This window comes from Eschrichtius robustus, chromosome 15 (genome assembly GCF_028021215.1).
Source record: "Eschrichtius robustus isolate mEscRob2 chromosome 15, mEscRob2.pri, whole genome shotgun sequence".
In the NCBI taxonomy this organism is placed as follows: Eukaryota; Metazoa; Chordata; class Mammalia; order Artiodactyla; family Eschrichtiidae; genus Eschrichtius; species Eschrichtius robustus.
Genome location: NC_090838.1, coordinates 85,305,732 through 85,322,835, shown reverse-complemented (window position 1 = coordinate 85,322,835; position 17,104 = coordinate 85,305,732). Strand labels below are relative to the sequence as shown.

Here is a 17,104-nt window from a genome sequence, read left to right as displayed (position 1 = left end):
TGGCTCACGGGCTTAGCTGTTACACAGCATGTGGGATCTTCCCGGACCAGGGCTTGAACCCGTGTCCCCTGCATTGGCAGGTGGACTCCTAACCACTGCACCACCAGGGAAGCCCCGAAAGCGTTTTTAAAAAGGCAAAAAAGAGCCCTGTTTTGGAAGTCTTTCCTGATGAGAGACACCTTCTGTCTAATCCACAGTGGAATATTGTACCCTGTTTAAGACCTTTTCAAAATACCATTATCCTTTAAGAGTGAAGTTGAAACGAAAGATTGATCATTAAAACGTGTTATTTTTTTAAAAAAAGTGTTATTTAGGAAGCATTAGCAGGAAGGTGTTTTAAGAAATGCTTAAAAAAAAATTGGCATGTTAAGTCAGTTTTCTTGTGAATTCAGCATATGCTTGATATTATTTAATATGTATTCCTCTCTCTTTTTAATTGCACCTTGGATTGATGATAGCCATTCGCTACAGCCACAGGTAAAGTTACATTTTTTCTTTTAAGGAGTATCCTTACTGATTTATAGCTTTTGGTTTGCTTGAATCTACAAGTTTCTGAGCTTAATTTTGGTGGCTGCTCCATCTGTGATGTCAGTGTGATAGCAAGTAGATGAAATTGTTCTAGTTGCTTGATTGGTGAGAGTTAATCAGTCTTTGGAGGAATAAGATTTTTACGTAAAAGTTGTGGTAGATAGCCCATTTCTTTTTTTTTTTTTTTAATTTATCTGTTTTATTTATTTATTTTTGGCTGCGTTGGGTCTTCTCTGCTGCGTGCGGGCTTTCTCTGGTTGCGGCGAGCGGGGGCTACTCTTCGTTGCGGTGCATGGGCTCCTCATCGCGATGGCTTCTCTTGTTGTGGAGCACGGGCTCTAGGCTCGTGGGCTTCAGTAGTTGAGGCACATGAGCTCAGTAGTTGTGGCGCACGGGCTTAGTTGCCCTGTGGCATGTGGGATCTTCCCAGACCAGGGCTCGAACCCGTGTCCCTTGCATTGGCAGGAGGATTCTTAACCACTGTGCCAACAGGGAAGCCCCACCCATCTCTTTTAAAGTCAAAAATGTAATGCTCTAGAGCAGGGACCCGACGTGATTTCTGGGAGTGGACTCTGTCCAAGGGTGAGAAGTGGAAACAGGGATGTCCTGCGTGAGAAACGAGGCCAGGAAGCCAAGCGAGGGCTTGGCTTAGCGACTTTATTCAGAAAGCCAGCAGACTGTGAAGATGGACTAGTGTCCCAAAGATCCATTCAGGCTTCTTTCATACTAAAAGGGGAGGGGGTGTGGCTGGTTGTTGCAGACTTCTTGATGCTGGAATCCTTTGTTCTTGCAGCTGTCCCTGTAGGTCAGGGCACAATGTTCCTATAAACCTCCAACGAGACAAATGTTATTCTCTGTTCTGCAACTTTTTATCTCTATGTGAATGGGAAAGTGTTATACCTTTAAAGGTCAGAGCCTTGAGAATGGGCTACCTTGTATATTCCAGGCTATAGGCAACATTCTTTTAGTGATTAACTTGTAGCAAGAGCAATAGAATACAAAGGTTAAAGTAAAAGAAACAGATTCAGTATGGGGTCAGATTTCTTCTTCCCTATCACAGCCCCATGGAGGTGGTGGGCGCTCCATGGAAGAAAGCACTTCACTTGGATTGTAAACAACATTCCCCTTTGTTCCTCTTTCCCCAGAGCAGCTGCCTTGCTGAGGAAATGTGGCTGGTAGATGGAGGTTTAGGAGGCTGAGTAGAAAGGTAGGCACCCTGAGCCATGGCCCTACGGGAGCCAAGGACAGGAGCTCCGTTGTGATGAAGGGAAAGAAGAATGTTCAGGTGGTAAACGAACGCCCATTTCAGAGAAGGCGGAGCTTTGGAGCTGCTCATCCTGTGGCCACATTTATGGATTCTGCCCCAGTTCCTATCTGCCTACTGTCACTGGACGACCATTTATCATGCTCGTGCAGTGTGTGGGTCAGGGGTCTGGAAAGGGCAGTGAAGATGGCTTGTCTCTGCTTCACAGGGTCTGGAGCCTGTGCTGGGGGACTCAAGGGCTGGGGAGCGAGTCATCGGAAGGCTCACTTGCTCTTGTGTCTGGTGGGTGAGGCTGGCTCGTGGCTGGGGCGGCAGCCTCTGTTCCTCTCCACATGGGCTCTTTTGAGCTTCCTCACAGCATGGTGGTTGGCTTTCTCTGAGTGAGTGTCCTGGAAAGAGAGAACCACGTGGAAGCTGTCTCCGTTCTGTGGCCCAGCCTCACAGAGCATCACTTCCACCTTGTTCTATTGGTTGGCGTAGTCGCGAGCCCCAACTTGTGTTCAGAGGGAGGGAGTAGAGAACCCCCCACTCAGCCGAAGGAGTGTCGGTCACATTGTAACAAGAACATGAGAGGTGGCAGAGCTTTGTTTGGCCATATTTGGAAATGCACTCTGCCATAGAGCCCAGCTGAATGTTGGAGTATTTATTTAGAGCACTTGTGAAAAGAAATTTAAGACTGTCCTTGCTACAAGGCACTCACTAGTTGGGGGTACACAAGGGGTATGTATGAAGAAGACAGGACAGATGCAGTTCTCATAGGAGGAGGTCAGCCAATCAAAGGAGGCTTCTTAGAGGCAGCGGCCCTTAAACCATCCTCATTCCGCTAAAGTGCGAGAGTGGGACGCAGGTCCAGCTGGCTCAGGGAGATGCCTGGGCAGGCTGAGAATACAGGTCCCTGAGAACACATAGCCTTTCAATGACTGTTTGACATGTATTTGGAGGAGAGGCAGCGTATGGGGAGGTTGTGGAGGGGTGGGGTGGATCCTGGCTGCCTCAGCCTTCCGTCTGTAGCCCTAGGAGTTCAGTCGCAACCCTAAACGTGGAACCCACCCCTCAAAACAAAGGCCCTGCCCAGGCTGGATGGCAGGCAAGCAGAAAGGCTAGCAGTTGTCTGTCTACGGGAGCATCTGCCTTCTGGGTCCAGGCTTTATCCAAGGAGCCTAGCCCCGCGCTCCTCCTGGCCAGGCCACTGCTGTGCTCTCACGGGAGACGTCCTGGCAAAGGGAGCTGCCCCTGGGCTGTGCTTCCAGCGAAGTTTGCCTCCAGGCTGTCCTATCTCCTGTCTTAGCTCTGGGCGGTTAGGTTCAGAGCAGGGAGTCATGGATATTTGCATAAATGCAGCAAAAAGCGAAGACAAATCTAAATAAGTTACAAAGGGAAGTAGTGAGGTGGAGGAGGAGGAAAGTGAAGGTATCTACTGAGCTTCCTTTGCCAGTTCCGAGTGCCTTCACCATATGCCTCAGGGGCTGGGGTCCCCGGGAGTGAGCGGTGGCCCAGCGAAGCCCGTATTCACAAGAGACGGCTCACGGCATCCATGTGCCCCTGCCAGGAGCCTGAAGTCTTTAGGAGCGGAGAGAATGATTAGAAAGTGATTGCTGTAACTCAGGGATGACCCGGAGACTTTTTTTTTTTTTTTTGGCTTGGCTGGGCCTCGAACAAAGTGTAAATGTCCAATTTCCACATCCGATTGACGCAAGCCAAGGTGGGAGAGGTCGTGAGGAGCATTTGACCTGTCCAGGTACCAACGTCTTAAAATAACGGAGGCCTTATCAGAGGTTGTGGTTTTTTTGCTTTTTTTTTTTGATGTGGACCATTTGTTAAAGTCTTTATTGACTTTGTTGCAATATTGCTTCTGTTTTATGTTTTTGGTTTTTTGGCCCCGAGGCATGTGGGATCTTAGCTCCCTGACCAGGGATCAAACCTGCACCCCCTGCATTGGTAGGTGAAGTCTTAACCACTGGACCACCAGGGAAGTCCCCAGAGGTTGTGTTTTGCAAAAATTATTTCTGAAACAGAGGGGATTCTGACTTAAAAATTCCAGGAAGCACAACAGCAGCTATCAAGTGTGGTGAGGAAGAATCGTCCAGTCTGCAGGAATGGGTGACACTTGGTACGGTGTCACTGAGGAGACATTTGCAGGTCAGGGCCACATCACCTGCCCCTTGCCCCATGGCCTTTGTCCTGTCTCCGGGGTCAGCGGGCACAGGAGGAATCGGCCTTTCCTCTCAGACACCTGCAGGTCGCCGTGTTGCCTGGTGGTGGCTCTTCTGTCCCTCCTGCTGCCTGGCCCTGTCACACACCTCTGTCCTCACATAGGAGGAGGAGGATGAAGGGGGTAGGTTTCTGGTTGTGTCCCCTCTTTAAAAATCCTACTAGCTTATTTAGATTAATTGTATCCTTTTGTCGATTGCTGTTTTTTGGTAAATTATACCTAACAAAAATTTACCATATTATTTATTTATTTGTTGGCATATACTTAATTTACAATGTTGTGTTAGTTTCAAGTGTACAGCAAATTGACTCAGTTATATCGATACATATATATATATATATATATATATATTTATTTTCAGGTTCTTTTCCATTGTAGGTTATTACAAGATACTGAGTATAGTTCCCTGTGCTATACAGTAGGACATTGTTTTCCTATTTTATATATTGTAGTGTGTATATGTTAATCCCAAACTCCTAATTCATGTCCCCCCTCCCTCCTTTTGGTAACCATAGTTTGTTTTCTATGTTTGTGAGTCTATTTCTGTTTTGTAAATAAGTTCATTTGTGTCATTTTTTTTAGATTAAAAATGATCTAAAAAATAAAATTTACAATTTGAACCCTTAAAAAGGATTAGGGAGTGTACAGCTCCGTGGCATTAAGCACATTCACATTGTTGTGCAACCATCACCACCATCCATCTCCAGAACTTTTTCATCCTCCCAGACTGAAAGTCTGCACCCGCTGAACACTGACACCACCATCCCAAGCCCCCGGCAACCACCATTCTACTTTCTCTGTCTCTGAATTTGATGACTCGAGGAACCTCATGGAAGTGGAATCATATGGTATTTGTCCTTCTGTGGCTGGCTTATTTCACTTAGCAGAATATCCTCAGGGTTCATTCACGTAGCATGTGTCAGAATTCCCTTCCTTTTTAAAGGCTGTATACTATTCCACTCCATATGTAACTTTTTCTTTATCCATTCACCTGTCGATGGACATTTGGGTTGTTTCTGTCTTTTGGTTATTGTTAATAATGCTGCTGTGAACACGGGCGTACAAATATCTCTTTGAAACTTTGCCTTCAATTCTTTTGGGTGGAATTGGTGGATCACACGGTAATTTTATTTGTAGACTTTTGAGGAGCTGCTGTACTATTTTCCTGTTGATTACTTTTTAAATGGGGTTGTATCTGTGTCTCTGTAGTTCTTGGTCACTTCAAAAGCTCACGGTTGCTATTGAGAAATGGTTTCCAATTCCCTTGTCACGTTTGCCCAGAGCCCAGATGACGGGATTGAGGTTTTCCTGGGTCTTTCTTGTGTGGATAGGGATGTTTTTGGAAACACAGTTCGGGACTTTTGGTTCTAATCACCAGGTCTGTTTCCAGAATTCTAACAGCAGGGCTGGGGCCAAGCGAGGTGGTGGAGAAATCCCAGCAGACTCCTTCAGTAGTTGGGGGTGAGATGAAGAGGAGGGAAGAGGCGAATGTGGTTCCAAGAGGCCAGTATTGGGAGGATGGGCTCACCTATGAAGAGGGACAGACTCGGTGGCCTTAAAGGACATGAGTGTGGGAGGAGGAGAAGGAGCCTATAAAATCCGGTAACGCTGCTAGCAGGCAACACCTCTCAGGCTGCTACAGACATGTGGGGCAGAGCTTCCTGGAGCGAGAGGGGCTCTTGTGCAGCAAGAAAGGAGCTTACGGCTCGAAGGATGCCCGGTTTTGTTTTGGTGCGTCTGCGTTGGTGCCTCAGCTATCAAATCTCCCTTGTTACAGTGAACTACAGTGTACAGTGCTCAGGGTCAAGACCAGTCCCCGGCCCGACCCCTACCCCCAGCTCCTCACCAACACATGCACACCCCAGCCATCCCCACTCCTGCCCCAGACATGATGGTTCAGCCTCTAAACCCTGCTACACCTGTTACTCCAGACCTATGCATGTGATACAGGAGTGCGTGCGTGCCTCTGTGTGTGTGTGTGTGTGTGTGTGTGTGTGTGTGTGTGTGTGTGTGTGTGTGACATGCTGTAGGATAGGGGGCTGAGGGGCCAGGAAGTGGAGAATGACGTAGTCATATTCCAAACGTATAGATGTACCAAGCAAGGAAGAGCATCTACCGTGACCGACCATGTGTTTGACAGCAAGTCCTGCACACATTTCATTTATTGTCATGGCATTTTAATTTATTTTTGTAAAGTCAAGTCATTTTTCACAGAGTGGAAAATTGTCTCTTGATGTTCATTGCCCGCTGTGTGGCTTGAGGTTTTCGGGTGGAATCCACACGGTGGTGACAGCTGGGTAACCCCCAGAAGTGCCCTTTGCAGGTAACAGCTCTAGGGGCCCCACTACCCGCCCAGCGGGGAAATTGTTCCCCACTGTGTGGGTGTTTTGTTTTGTTTTTTCTACAAGATTGAAAGAGAGTTTAGATGTTCTTCCTGCCTGTCACAGGGCAGCAGCCCGAGGAAGCCTGCTCCCTCCTGGTGGGAACCCCTGGGCCAGGATGAACCGGGCTCAGGAGGGATCGGCTCAGCTCCGGCTCTCATTCTCCGATACGGTGGAGAGCTCGCACGCAACAACAGTGGGGAATTTTTGCACGTGGCACTTATGACCATATTTCGAAGAAAGGCTCATGAAAGCAAGGTGTGAGAGCAGCAAAGTGGCCCCCGATAGAATTATTTTGTTTTGTTTTTTGTTTTTGTCGGTTGTCCTTTCCCAATAAATGAGGAAGGACGGATGGACCTAAATACGATTGTACTAAGTGAAGTCAGAGAAACGCAAATACCATATGATATTTCACTTGTGTGTGGAATCTAAAATATGACACAGATGAACTTATTTACAAAACAGAAACAGACTCACAGACATAGAGAAGAGACTTATGGTTACCAAAGGGAAAAGGGGGTGTGGGAGGAATAAATTAGGAGTTTGGGATTAGCAGATACAAACTACTATATATAAAACAGATAAATAACACGGTCCTACAATATAGCACAGGGAGCTATATTCAATATCCTGTGATAAACCATAATGGAAAAGAACATGAAGACGAATATATATATATACACAGACAGACACACACACACACACACACACAAATCACTTTGCTGTGCACCAGAAACTAACACGATGTTGTAAATCAACTACACTTCAGTTTAAAAAACTAAATGAGGAAGGAAGGGAAGTTTCCATTTGGCTTGTTATAGTTAAATGGAAAACCACAGAGTTTTGACTTTTAGATGAAGGCTAAAGGTAAATCATTCTCACAACTGATTTCTTTCTGTCAGTTTCTTGGATAGAATCAGTACCCCATTCAAGCCTGTGCTCTAAACCTAATATTGGAGCTACAGGTACCAATCCCTAAAAGGTTTTGAGGTCCTCTGAGGGTTGGACCTCAAGGGGAAGGGAGAATGGGGGAGCTTGCATGTGATTAGTCCAGGGAAGTGGGCGAGTTGACAGCTTGATCAGCCCTGAGCTGGACTAAGGTGGGTGTGGCCTTACACCGAAAAGGCAGACCCCCTGATTTTAGGTCATTCTGAGACTGCCTTCAGGTATTGGTTTCTGAACGAGCCCAAGAGGGCCCAGCAGGAAGTGAAGGGGTCGTGTACTTTTGTGTTCTGGTTTAGATTAGAAGCAGAGTTTGAAGTTCCTAGATGAAGCAGAATATTTATTGAATGGACAGGCTGCATCAATGAGCAAATGAAATTGTCATCTTAAGATACAAAGGGAGGAAAAGACAAGAAACAGGGCCATCAGGCCTATTGGACATTGATTTCAAACACCTAGCGACTCCCATTTGGAGCTGGTTTGATCTTGTGGAGACAGCTGGTGGAGACTGTTGTTCTCCAAAGTCTGTAAAAATAAACAAAGATGCCATTCTGGCCTTTTTTCCCCTTCCAGGGAGTAGTTGTTTCTGTCACTGGGGTTCTCTGGCCGACTGTTCCATCTGTCTGTTTTTCCGACTTCACAGTGAGGTTCCAACCAGATTTATATGCAGGGTTGCCAAGAAATTTATTCAATCCCAATGGTATAATCTTAAAAGCAAAGCCATCTTTTGGAAGGTTGTGTTTTTTAGATAAGCTTATGCAAAAGTTTGCCCTCCGAAGAGCAGAATATGAATGGTCACAGGGTGTCTGGGTTAGATCCTCTTAGTGAGGACCTTGGGGGCCGAGGTTGTACAGCAGAGCTCGGCATGGGGCTGTGGATGTGCCTGGTGAGTGGTAGATGCTTTTCAGGGTCCAGGGGACTAAGGGGTACGTGGATGTGCCTCTCCATCCCCTCCGCCACCCCTGTTTAAAAATTGAAGTATGGTTGATTTACAATGTTGTGTTAGTTTCTTGTGTACAGCAAAGTGACTATACACCAGAATATATATATATATATTCTTGTTCAGATTCTTTTCCATTATAGGTTATTCCGAGACGTTGAATATAGTTCCCTGTGGTATACAGTAGCTCCTTATTGTTTATCTATTTTATATATAGTAGTTTGTATCTGCTAATCCCAAACTCCTACCCCCTTTGCCCTCCCCCACCCCCTTTGCCCTTTGGTAACCATAAATTTGTTTTGTATGTCTGTGAGTCTGTTTCTGTTTTGTAAATAAGTTCATTTGTATCAGTTTTTTGGATTTCACGTATAAGTGATATCATATATTTGTCCTTCTCTGTCTGATTTACTTCATTTGGTATGATAATGTTTAGATCCATCCATGTTGGTGCAAATGGCATTATTTCATTCTTTTTTATGATTAAGTAATATTCCATTGAGTATACACACCACATATTCTTTATCCATTCATCTGTCAGTGGACACCTAGGTTGCTTCCATGTCTAGCCTATTGTAAATAGTGCTGCTATGAACATTGGGGTGCATGTATCTTTTCAAATTAGAGATTTTGTCTTTTCTGGGTATATGCCCAGGACTGGGATTGTTGGATCATATGGTAACTCTAGTTTTAGTTTTCTGAGGAACCTCCATACTGTTCTCCGTAGTGGCTGCACCAATTTACATTCCCACCAACAGTGCGGGAGGGTTCCCTTTTCTCCACACCCTCTCCAGCATTTATTATTTGTAGACTTTTCGTTGATGGCCATTCTGACTGGTGTGAGGTGATGATACCTTACTGTAGTTTTGATTTGCATTTCTCTACTAATCAGCGATGTTGAGCATCTTTTCATGTGCCTATTGGCCATCTGTATGTATTCTTGGAGAAATGTCTATTTAGGTCTTCTGCCCATTTTTTGATTCTCCATCCACTTTTGATCTCTTGTCTGGTATCAAGTTGGTGGCTTTGTTTTCTAGGGACCTTCTCGTCCAGGATCCTGGCCATTTCCCTAGTCAGACCTGCTCATCACATACCTGTTGCCACCTCCACAAGATGGCCTCTAGGGGAATCTTTTTCCTGCCACCAAGGGGATCTTTCTCAAACACAGATCTGATCATGCCCCTCCCACTCAGGAGTTTCCATGGGCTTCCATACGTAGAGAACAGCGTTCTGACCCTCAGCATGGGCTTCCAGACCTCATCCCCCACCTCTGTCTCCTCCCATTTTGCAGCCCTGAGTTTCCTGCCTCCTTTACCCCTTGCTCTGGCATTTTCCTTTAAAGAATTAACTTTCCTCCTCTCTTCTGCATTAGTGTACTCCTACTCACCCTCCAGTGGCCGCTTAGATGTCACCTCCTTTTCAACAATTTGTCCAGGAACCATTTTCCTTTCTGTTGTAGGTCTCAGGCCTAATTTCCAGGTCTTTTCCTGTTTGTGTCTTTTCCTTTCTGTCTGAGGTAGCAGGTTGGAGAGGCAGACTGCCTTCTTATTCCCCCCAACACGTGCCCCTCCACATCAGAACATGTGAACTCCACAACTCAGCCCTTCGAGCCAAGGCCATTTGGCAAAGCCATTCTGCATGGGTGGGTCTGGGAGGAACTGGTTGGTCTTCCTTTTATAATATCTCTGAAAGGTAACCACTCTTTTACTTTCAAAAATGTAAGGCACCCAACTCAAATTGATCTAGAGATTCAATACAAATCAAATGAAAATGTAGAAACGTAAATGTTTTGTATAATGATAAGCTAATTCAAAAAATGACAAGATAATTCAAAAATTTACATATAAAGGCAAAAGAGCTAGAATAGCCAAAGCAGTTTTGAAAAGGAGCAGAGTTGGAAGACTTACACCTCCTGACTTTAGAACGTATACCCTAAAACAACAGTAATCAAGATAGCGTGGTATTGGTGAAAGACAGATGTACAGGTCAGTGGAACAGAATAGCGTCTACGAGTAGACCCACACGTAAATGATCAATTGATTTTCAACAAAAGTGCCAAGGAAACCCATCAGAGAAAGGATAATCAAACCCCAAAGCCTCAACCCATCCCTTACAACATGTGTAACAATGAACAAAAATGGGTCATGGGCCTAAAGTAAAAGCAAAAAATCCCGAAAACTTTATAGAATAAAACATCGCAGAAAATCTTTGTGACCTTGGGCCAGGCAAAGATTGCTTCAGACACAAAAAGCATAAACTATAAAAGTTGGTAAAATGGATTTTATCAAAGTTAAAAACATCTGCTCTTTGAAAAACCACTGCTAAGAAACTAAAAGACAAAAAACAAACCAGAAGAAAATATTTTCAAAACACTTATCTGATAAAGGACTTGTATCCAGAATACGTGTAGAACTCTCACAACCCTTTGACAGGAAAGCAATTGAATGAATGAGCAAAAATTCTTGAACTGATACTTGACCAAAGAAGAGCTACAGATGGCCCATCAGCCCATGAAGAGATGTTCAACATCATTAGTCGTTAAGGAAATGCAAATTAAGACCACAGTGAGATACCATTACACAGAGATCAGAGTGGCTTAAAAAAAAACCCAATAAAACACAGCAATATAACACAAAACTCGAAAACACTGTTGACATGAAGGTGCTGATGAGGACATGGAGTAACTGGAACTCTCATCCCTTGCTGGTGGGAAGGCAAAATGGTGCGGCCACTTTGAAAAACACTTCAGTAGTTTCTTGTAATTTTATTTTTATTTATTTATTTATTTATTTATTTATTTATTTATTTATTTATTTTTGGCTGCGTTGGGTCTTCGTTGCTGTGCGCGGGCTTTCTCTAGTTGTGGCGAGCGGGGTCTACTCTTCGTTGAAGTGTGCGGGCTTCTCATTGCGGTGGCTTCTCTTGTTGCGGAGCACAGGCTCTAGGCGCGTGGGCTTCAGTAGTTGTGGCTCACGGGCTCTAGAGCGCAGGCTCAGTAGTTGTGGCGCAGGGGCTTAGTTGCTCCCCAGCATGTGGGATCTTCCCGGACCAGGGCTCGAACCCATGTCCCCTGCACTGGGAGGAGGATTCTTAACCACTGTGCCACCAGGGAAGTCCGTTTCTTGTAATTTTAACCATTACCTTACTGTACCCCACTCAGTGACTCCACTCCCAAGATTGTACTGACCCAAGAGAAATGAAAACATTCACCCACACCAAGGCTTGTATGCAAATGTCCACAGCAACTCTATGCACGACAGCCCCAAAAGGAAAATAATCTTTACTGTCCTTCACCTGGGAAGTTGGATAAACAGACTTCCACATCCCACATTTCACTGGCACATCTGCACAATGAAATATACTCAGCAGTAAAAAGGCATCATGCTGAGTGAAAGAAGCCAGACTCAGAAGCACATACTGTATGATTCCATTTGTATGACATCCTGGAAAAGGGAGAACCATAGGGAAGAAAATAGGTCCGTGGTTGCCAGGGTTGGGGGTGGGTTGAGAAAGCGGCATGAGGGATTTTTGGGGGGCATGGTAGACATTCTAAATTTTGGTAGAACTGTAACACCTAGGAGGGGTGCATTTCACTGTAATTGAGTTATTCCTCAGCAAACATGACCTAAAGAGAGCTAAGGTCGGAGAGAGCCCGGGCCCCTCTGCACTGAGACCACCGAGTCTGAGGCCACGTGGACAGTCCTGTGTCCAGGTGCTTTGGGATGCGGTCTCAGGGCTTCTGCATATGGAATTAGGCTGTGTTTTGCGTGTCCAGTTCCCTGGTTTTGCTCACTCAGTCATCTTCAGTGAAGACAGTTGACACCTGTAACCTCGCACAGTTTAACTGGCTGATCTCTTGAAGCCGGTTCACAGGGGTGGTCAGGACTCTTGTCACCCGTGGACTTTTTGGACCGAAAGGTGCTGGGTAGAGTGAGGCCCCTTCAGTGGTTTGGTTCAGCAGGAGGCAATTGTATTTGACCTTATTCTTCACCCACAAGGCTGCTGCCAGGGCGGGGAGTGCTGGAGGGGCTGCCAGCACCTGTTCTCCAGTCTGGGGTCCCCTGAGCCTGTAGGAAGCCGGGCTGGGCCGGGCTGGCCCCCCTCCGTGGGGAGAGCGGAGGCCCTGGTGCAGGTGCCTGAGGTCACGTTCCTAGAGGCACTGCTCATCTCATCCATCTGGAAAACTCATCGGTTGGCTGGCCTCTCTCTGGAGACCCGGGGAAGGGGGTGCAGCTGTTTCTAGCTCTCACCAGTGAGAAAGTAGTGAGAAAGCAGCTCTGTGTTCCGCCCTGGCCACCCAGGCGAGTGTGGCAGGTGTCACCCCAACTCCCACTCGGTTGATTGCGCCGGGCAGGGGGCAGGGCACCAGGTACCCAGTGAACGGGGTGCCCTCTGCACAGAGAAACGAGCCTGTGCGAAGACCATCGGCGGGCTCCTCTTCGTACTTAGAAGAACAGCCTTTCTGCCATCTCGGGGCCACTGTGCAGAGCTTGTGACAGTCCCGCTGGATGAGGGGAGGTGCAGGGTCCTCTGTGTATTCCCTTGACAGGTGCCGTATCACCCTGGTTGATTTCGTGGCTGAGTGATATTCCATTGTACATAAGTACCACAACTTGTTTATCCATTTTTCTCTTTCCTGGGATATTTAACATGTACCCGAGGCGAGGTCCTTGTAAACAGAGAAGCCCTAAACTTTGGGGTGCCTGTGTCCTGTCCATTTTTGGTTTTCCGAATATATATGCCCATGAGTGGAAGTGCCGTATGCTCTGTAGCTCTGTTTTTTAGGTGTTTTAGGAAACACCATACACTTCTCCAGAGTGGCTGTTGGCAATTTACATCCCGCCCGTCAGCGTAACAAGGCTCCCTTTTCTCCATGGCCTGTCCTGCATTTCTGGTTTTTATACTTTTCCAGGAAGGCCCTTTTGACCGATGCGAAGTGAGACTTCTTTGTAGTGCTGATTTGCCTTGCCCGCTTGTTTGGTTGGCCAAAAAGGGCATATGCGTTTGTTCCTGAATATATTCAAAGTTAAAATATATGTATATGTATATATATAGCTGATTCACTTTGTTATACAGCAGAAACTAACACACCATTATAAAGCAATTATAATCTCAACCTGCCGCTTTTCATGTGCTTTAAAGGCGAGTCCAATGTACCTCTTGAAAACTGTTTCCTGCAATTCTGCCTTGCTTTCAAATCCTCTTCGTTGCCTTCCCTCAGCGGATCACGTGACAGTGAGCGTGCGTCACCCATCTTATGGGAGGAGAGTTTGCCAAGGCCTTGCTAGTGTTTCCCTTAAGTGAGAGAGGACCCAGGGGTTCAGGCTGATGCGTTGGGGGGCCTGGACCACTGAAGGCTTCTCTATGGTTCGACCTGCAAGCTGGGCTGTAGGTTCTACGCGCCCTCCTCCTGAAGGGTGTTTCTCAAGTTTTAATGTACAGTTAAATTGGCAAGAGGTAATCCTGAGACAGTTATGCTAGCCACAGAAAGTTCTAGGTTTATCTCCTTTTAGTCAGCAAGGTGCCTTGTTTATAGGCAGTTGTTGCTTATGAATGACGTTTTGGCTTCCTCTGTGGCTCAAACTGCCTAGATATCAAGAACCTCCTGCAGACTCTAAATTACACAGAGGAATGGGCCTGTGGGGGACCTGGCGTTCCTCCTGAAGGGGGCAGCATGCGTGCCATCCGCTGTGGGCCCAGTGCAAGAGGAATTGTGCCGAGGCAGCTCTTTTTTGTTTTCCTGAGGTGTCTTATCGCTTAGATTATACTTCCTGCTTCGGTTGGTAGAGCGTCAAGTGCCATGCAGAGAAGTGAATATGTAAGTCTACCCTCTGCGGTCTTTTATAAGGTAGACGTGACTGCTGGTCACAGCCGCTCGTCTGTTCCCCAAGACGGTCTCCATCTCCTTGGAGCCCACGGTGGGTGGAGGTGGAGAGCGGGTGCTCAGAGGCACAGAAGGAGCTTTGTGTCCTCATGTGTAGCTGTCCCCCGATGTCCGCAACATCCCTGCTCCAGAGAGCAAGTTGGGTTACCATCGGTGCTGGCCTCATACTTTGAGGCACATCTTTTGGTTATTTATTTACACCCCAAGGCCAGTGGTTTTAAACTGGGGTGATTTTGCCTCCCAGGGACAAATGGTGATATTTTTGGTTGTCCCAGTAAGGGGGTGGGGTGCTTCTGGCGTCTGTGGCAAGGGATGCCGCTGACCACCCCACAGGGCACGGGGCAGCCTCTGACCACAAAGAACTATCCGGCCCCGAATGTGAATAGTGCCAAGAGGGAGAAATCCTGCCCTAGACCGGGAGCTTCTCGAGGTCGGTGCAGTATTTATTCTTCTTTCCATCTTCAGGGCTGGCAGGCATCACGTGCTTAGTAGTGGAGACGGAATCAAATCTGTTGTTAAGGGGCTCACATGCTACGTTGGCTTTTGTCTTGACAAAATACTGTCTAATATTCCCTGAAAGTCTTTTTGCTCTGTTTTATCTCTTTGCTTTTCGGTTTACATGTAGAAATTAAATCAGCTTTCAATGAATCATACTCATGGGTGGGAGGGAACGGTAGCCCCATCCTAAATGGTAGATCACCTCGAATCCATTTATGGTTGTCTATGCAACACTGTAGAAGCACGCGTCAACAGTTAGACTCACTGTCGCCCTCGGAGCCAGCCCTCTGCCATTCCTAGTGTGGTTTTCATTGGAGATACACGGGAGGGTCCTGCCTTGTTAATAATCCATGGGGTGTGACAGGTAGCTGGAAGGTAATTGATTATTTTACCGCAACTGTCCGATTTCCAATATCCCTCTCTCCAACCTTCCCTCCTTTTTTAAAATCTGAAAAAGAAAAGAAAAGAAATAAAATCCAGAACATTAAAAAAATCCAATTGGATGTAGATTCATTTGTTTGTTCATTCAACCAGTAAATAAGTACTGAGTATCTAGCATGACTAAATAAGGTAAAAGCACACCGTGTCTGCCTCTGGTGAGTCTGGTGCAAATACCGTACCATTAGGGTGAAAAAGGAAGTGTTTGAGGTACTGAGTGTGTGTGTATGTGTGTGTGGGTGGGTGTGGGCAGTAGGCCATGCCAGGCTCCATAAGGTGGGCTGGAGGCAACTTCTGGAGGAGAAAGAAGAGATTAGCAGGCAGAGGTGGGTGGAGGATATGATGAGTGTTGGTGATGTAACTTCCAGACTCCCTCCTGTCTGTAGGGATGGTCCAGGCAGAGGCCCACTGCATCCTCATGAAGGAGGCGGCATGTGATGGTTCTACACCATGTGGTCCTGGGGATTCCAACTCAAGCCCCGGACTCCAACAGAAGATGTGTTTCCCAAAGCCTCTGGGGGCTCCTGGGGATGATTCACGTGGCTCCCAGCCTTGATCCAGCCCCAGCCCCCAGGGCGGGGTATTTGCTGGCCACTGGCAGGCGCTACCGTCCAGTGGGAGAGCAGTTACATGATGATGTTTGGGCTGGAAGGGCAGGCCATGCTGATGGAAGATTTCCTCTTAGAATAAATCTACTTAAGTGAAAACTGAGTCGATTTGTGGAAGTATGTTAAGGAGACTTCAGGTGGTGTGTTGATATGACGGAAACTGTTGAGGGCTGTCCATGAGTCAGGGGTCTGGAAAGCCCGCTCAACCCCGGGAGAGCGGTTGCTCTTCGTGAAGTGATGCAGGAGGGAGCAGGATTTTCTGAGTTTTCATTTCATCCCGTGAGAAAGGGAGGGAGCAGTGGCCCCTGTCCGTCTGGTGCAGGGTTAAGAGTTCAAAGACCACTGCTCTGCCCAGCCAGTCCCCCTCCCTGCACACCCCGCCCCCGCATCTCTCACACTGATGCAGGACTTGGGGCCAGGATTGGGGGGCTGGGGGGAGCTACCAACCTATGCTCCAAGAAACTGTCTCCTGGTTGAGATAGTTGACTGACCTCAAGGGGCCTGTTTGGTCTGAACTGAAACCTTTTAGGATCTTCTTTTTAATCACACATCCTCTGTGATTAAAGTAGGCCGGGAAACAAAAAGAAACGTTAGGCGTTAGAGACAATTTGCTCATAAAAAGGGAAATTCTGTTGTTTCTTCTTTTATACTTGTTGCTTTTCTTTGTATACCTGAAAGCAAGGGTAAAAGAAAAAAGCAGTGATTCTCCCAGTTGCCAACAGTTAACCTTGACCTTAAAAACAGTTTTATTTTTGAACATCTTTATTGGATTATAATTGCTTTATAATGGTGTGTTAGTTTCTGCTGTATAACAAAGTGAATCAGCTATATATATACATATATCCCCATATCCCCTCCCTCTTGCGTCTCCCTCCCTCCCACCCTCCCTATCCCACCCCTCTAGGTGGTCACAGAGCACCGAGCTGATCTCTCTGTGTTATGCGGCTGCTTCCCACTAGCTATCTGTTCGACATTTGGTAGTGTATATATGTCCATGCCACTCTCTCACTTCGTCCCAGCTTACCCTTCCCCCTCCCCGTGTCCTCAAGTCCACTCTCTACGTCTGCGTCTTTATTCCTGTCCTGCCCCTAGGTTCTTAAGAACCATTTTTTTTTTTTTTTTTAGATTCCATATATGTGTGTTAGCGTATGGTATTTGTTTTTCTCTCTCTGACTTACTTCACTCTGTACGACAGACTCTAGGTCCATCCACCTCACTACAAATAACTCAGTTTCGTTTCCTTTTATGGCTGAGCAATATTCCATTGTATATATGTGCCACATCTTCTTTATCCATTCACGTGTCGAGAGACACTTAGGTTGCTTCCATGTCCTGGCTATTGTAAATAGAGCCGCAAGGAACATTGTGGTACATGACTCTTTTTGAATTACGGTGAAAAACCGTCTTGATGT

The 17,104-nt window shown here is 46.5% G+C and overlaps 1 protein-coding gene across 1 annotated transcript in view; it reads left to right on the top strand.

Moving 5' to 3' along the window:
- The window catches only part of ACOXL (acyl-CoA oxidase like), a 369,695-nt gene that overhangs the window by 112,113 nt on the left and 240,478 nt on the right, over positions 1-17,104 (top strand). The window contains 1 exon segment of the mRNA XM_068564616.1: positions 443-477. Coding sequence (XP_068420717.1) covers positions 443-477 — 35 coding nt within the window.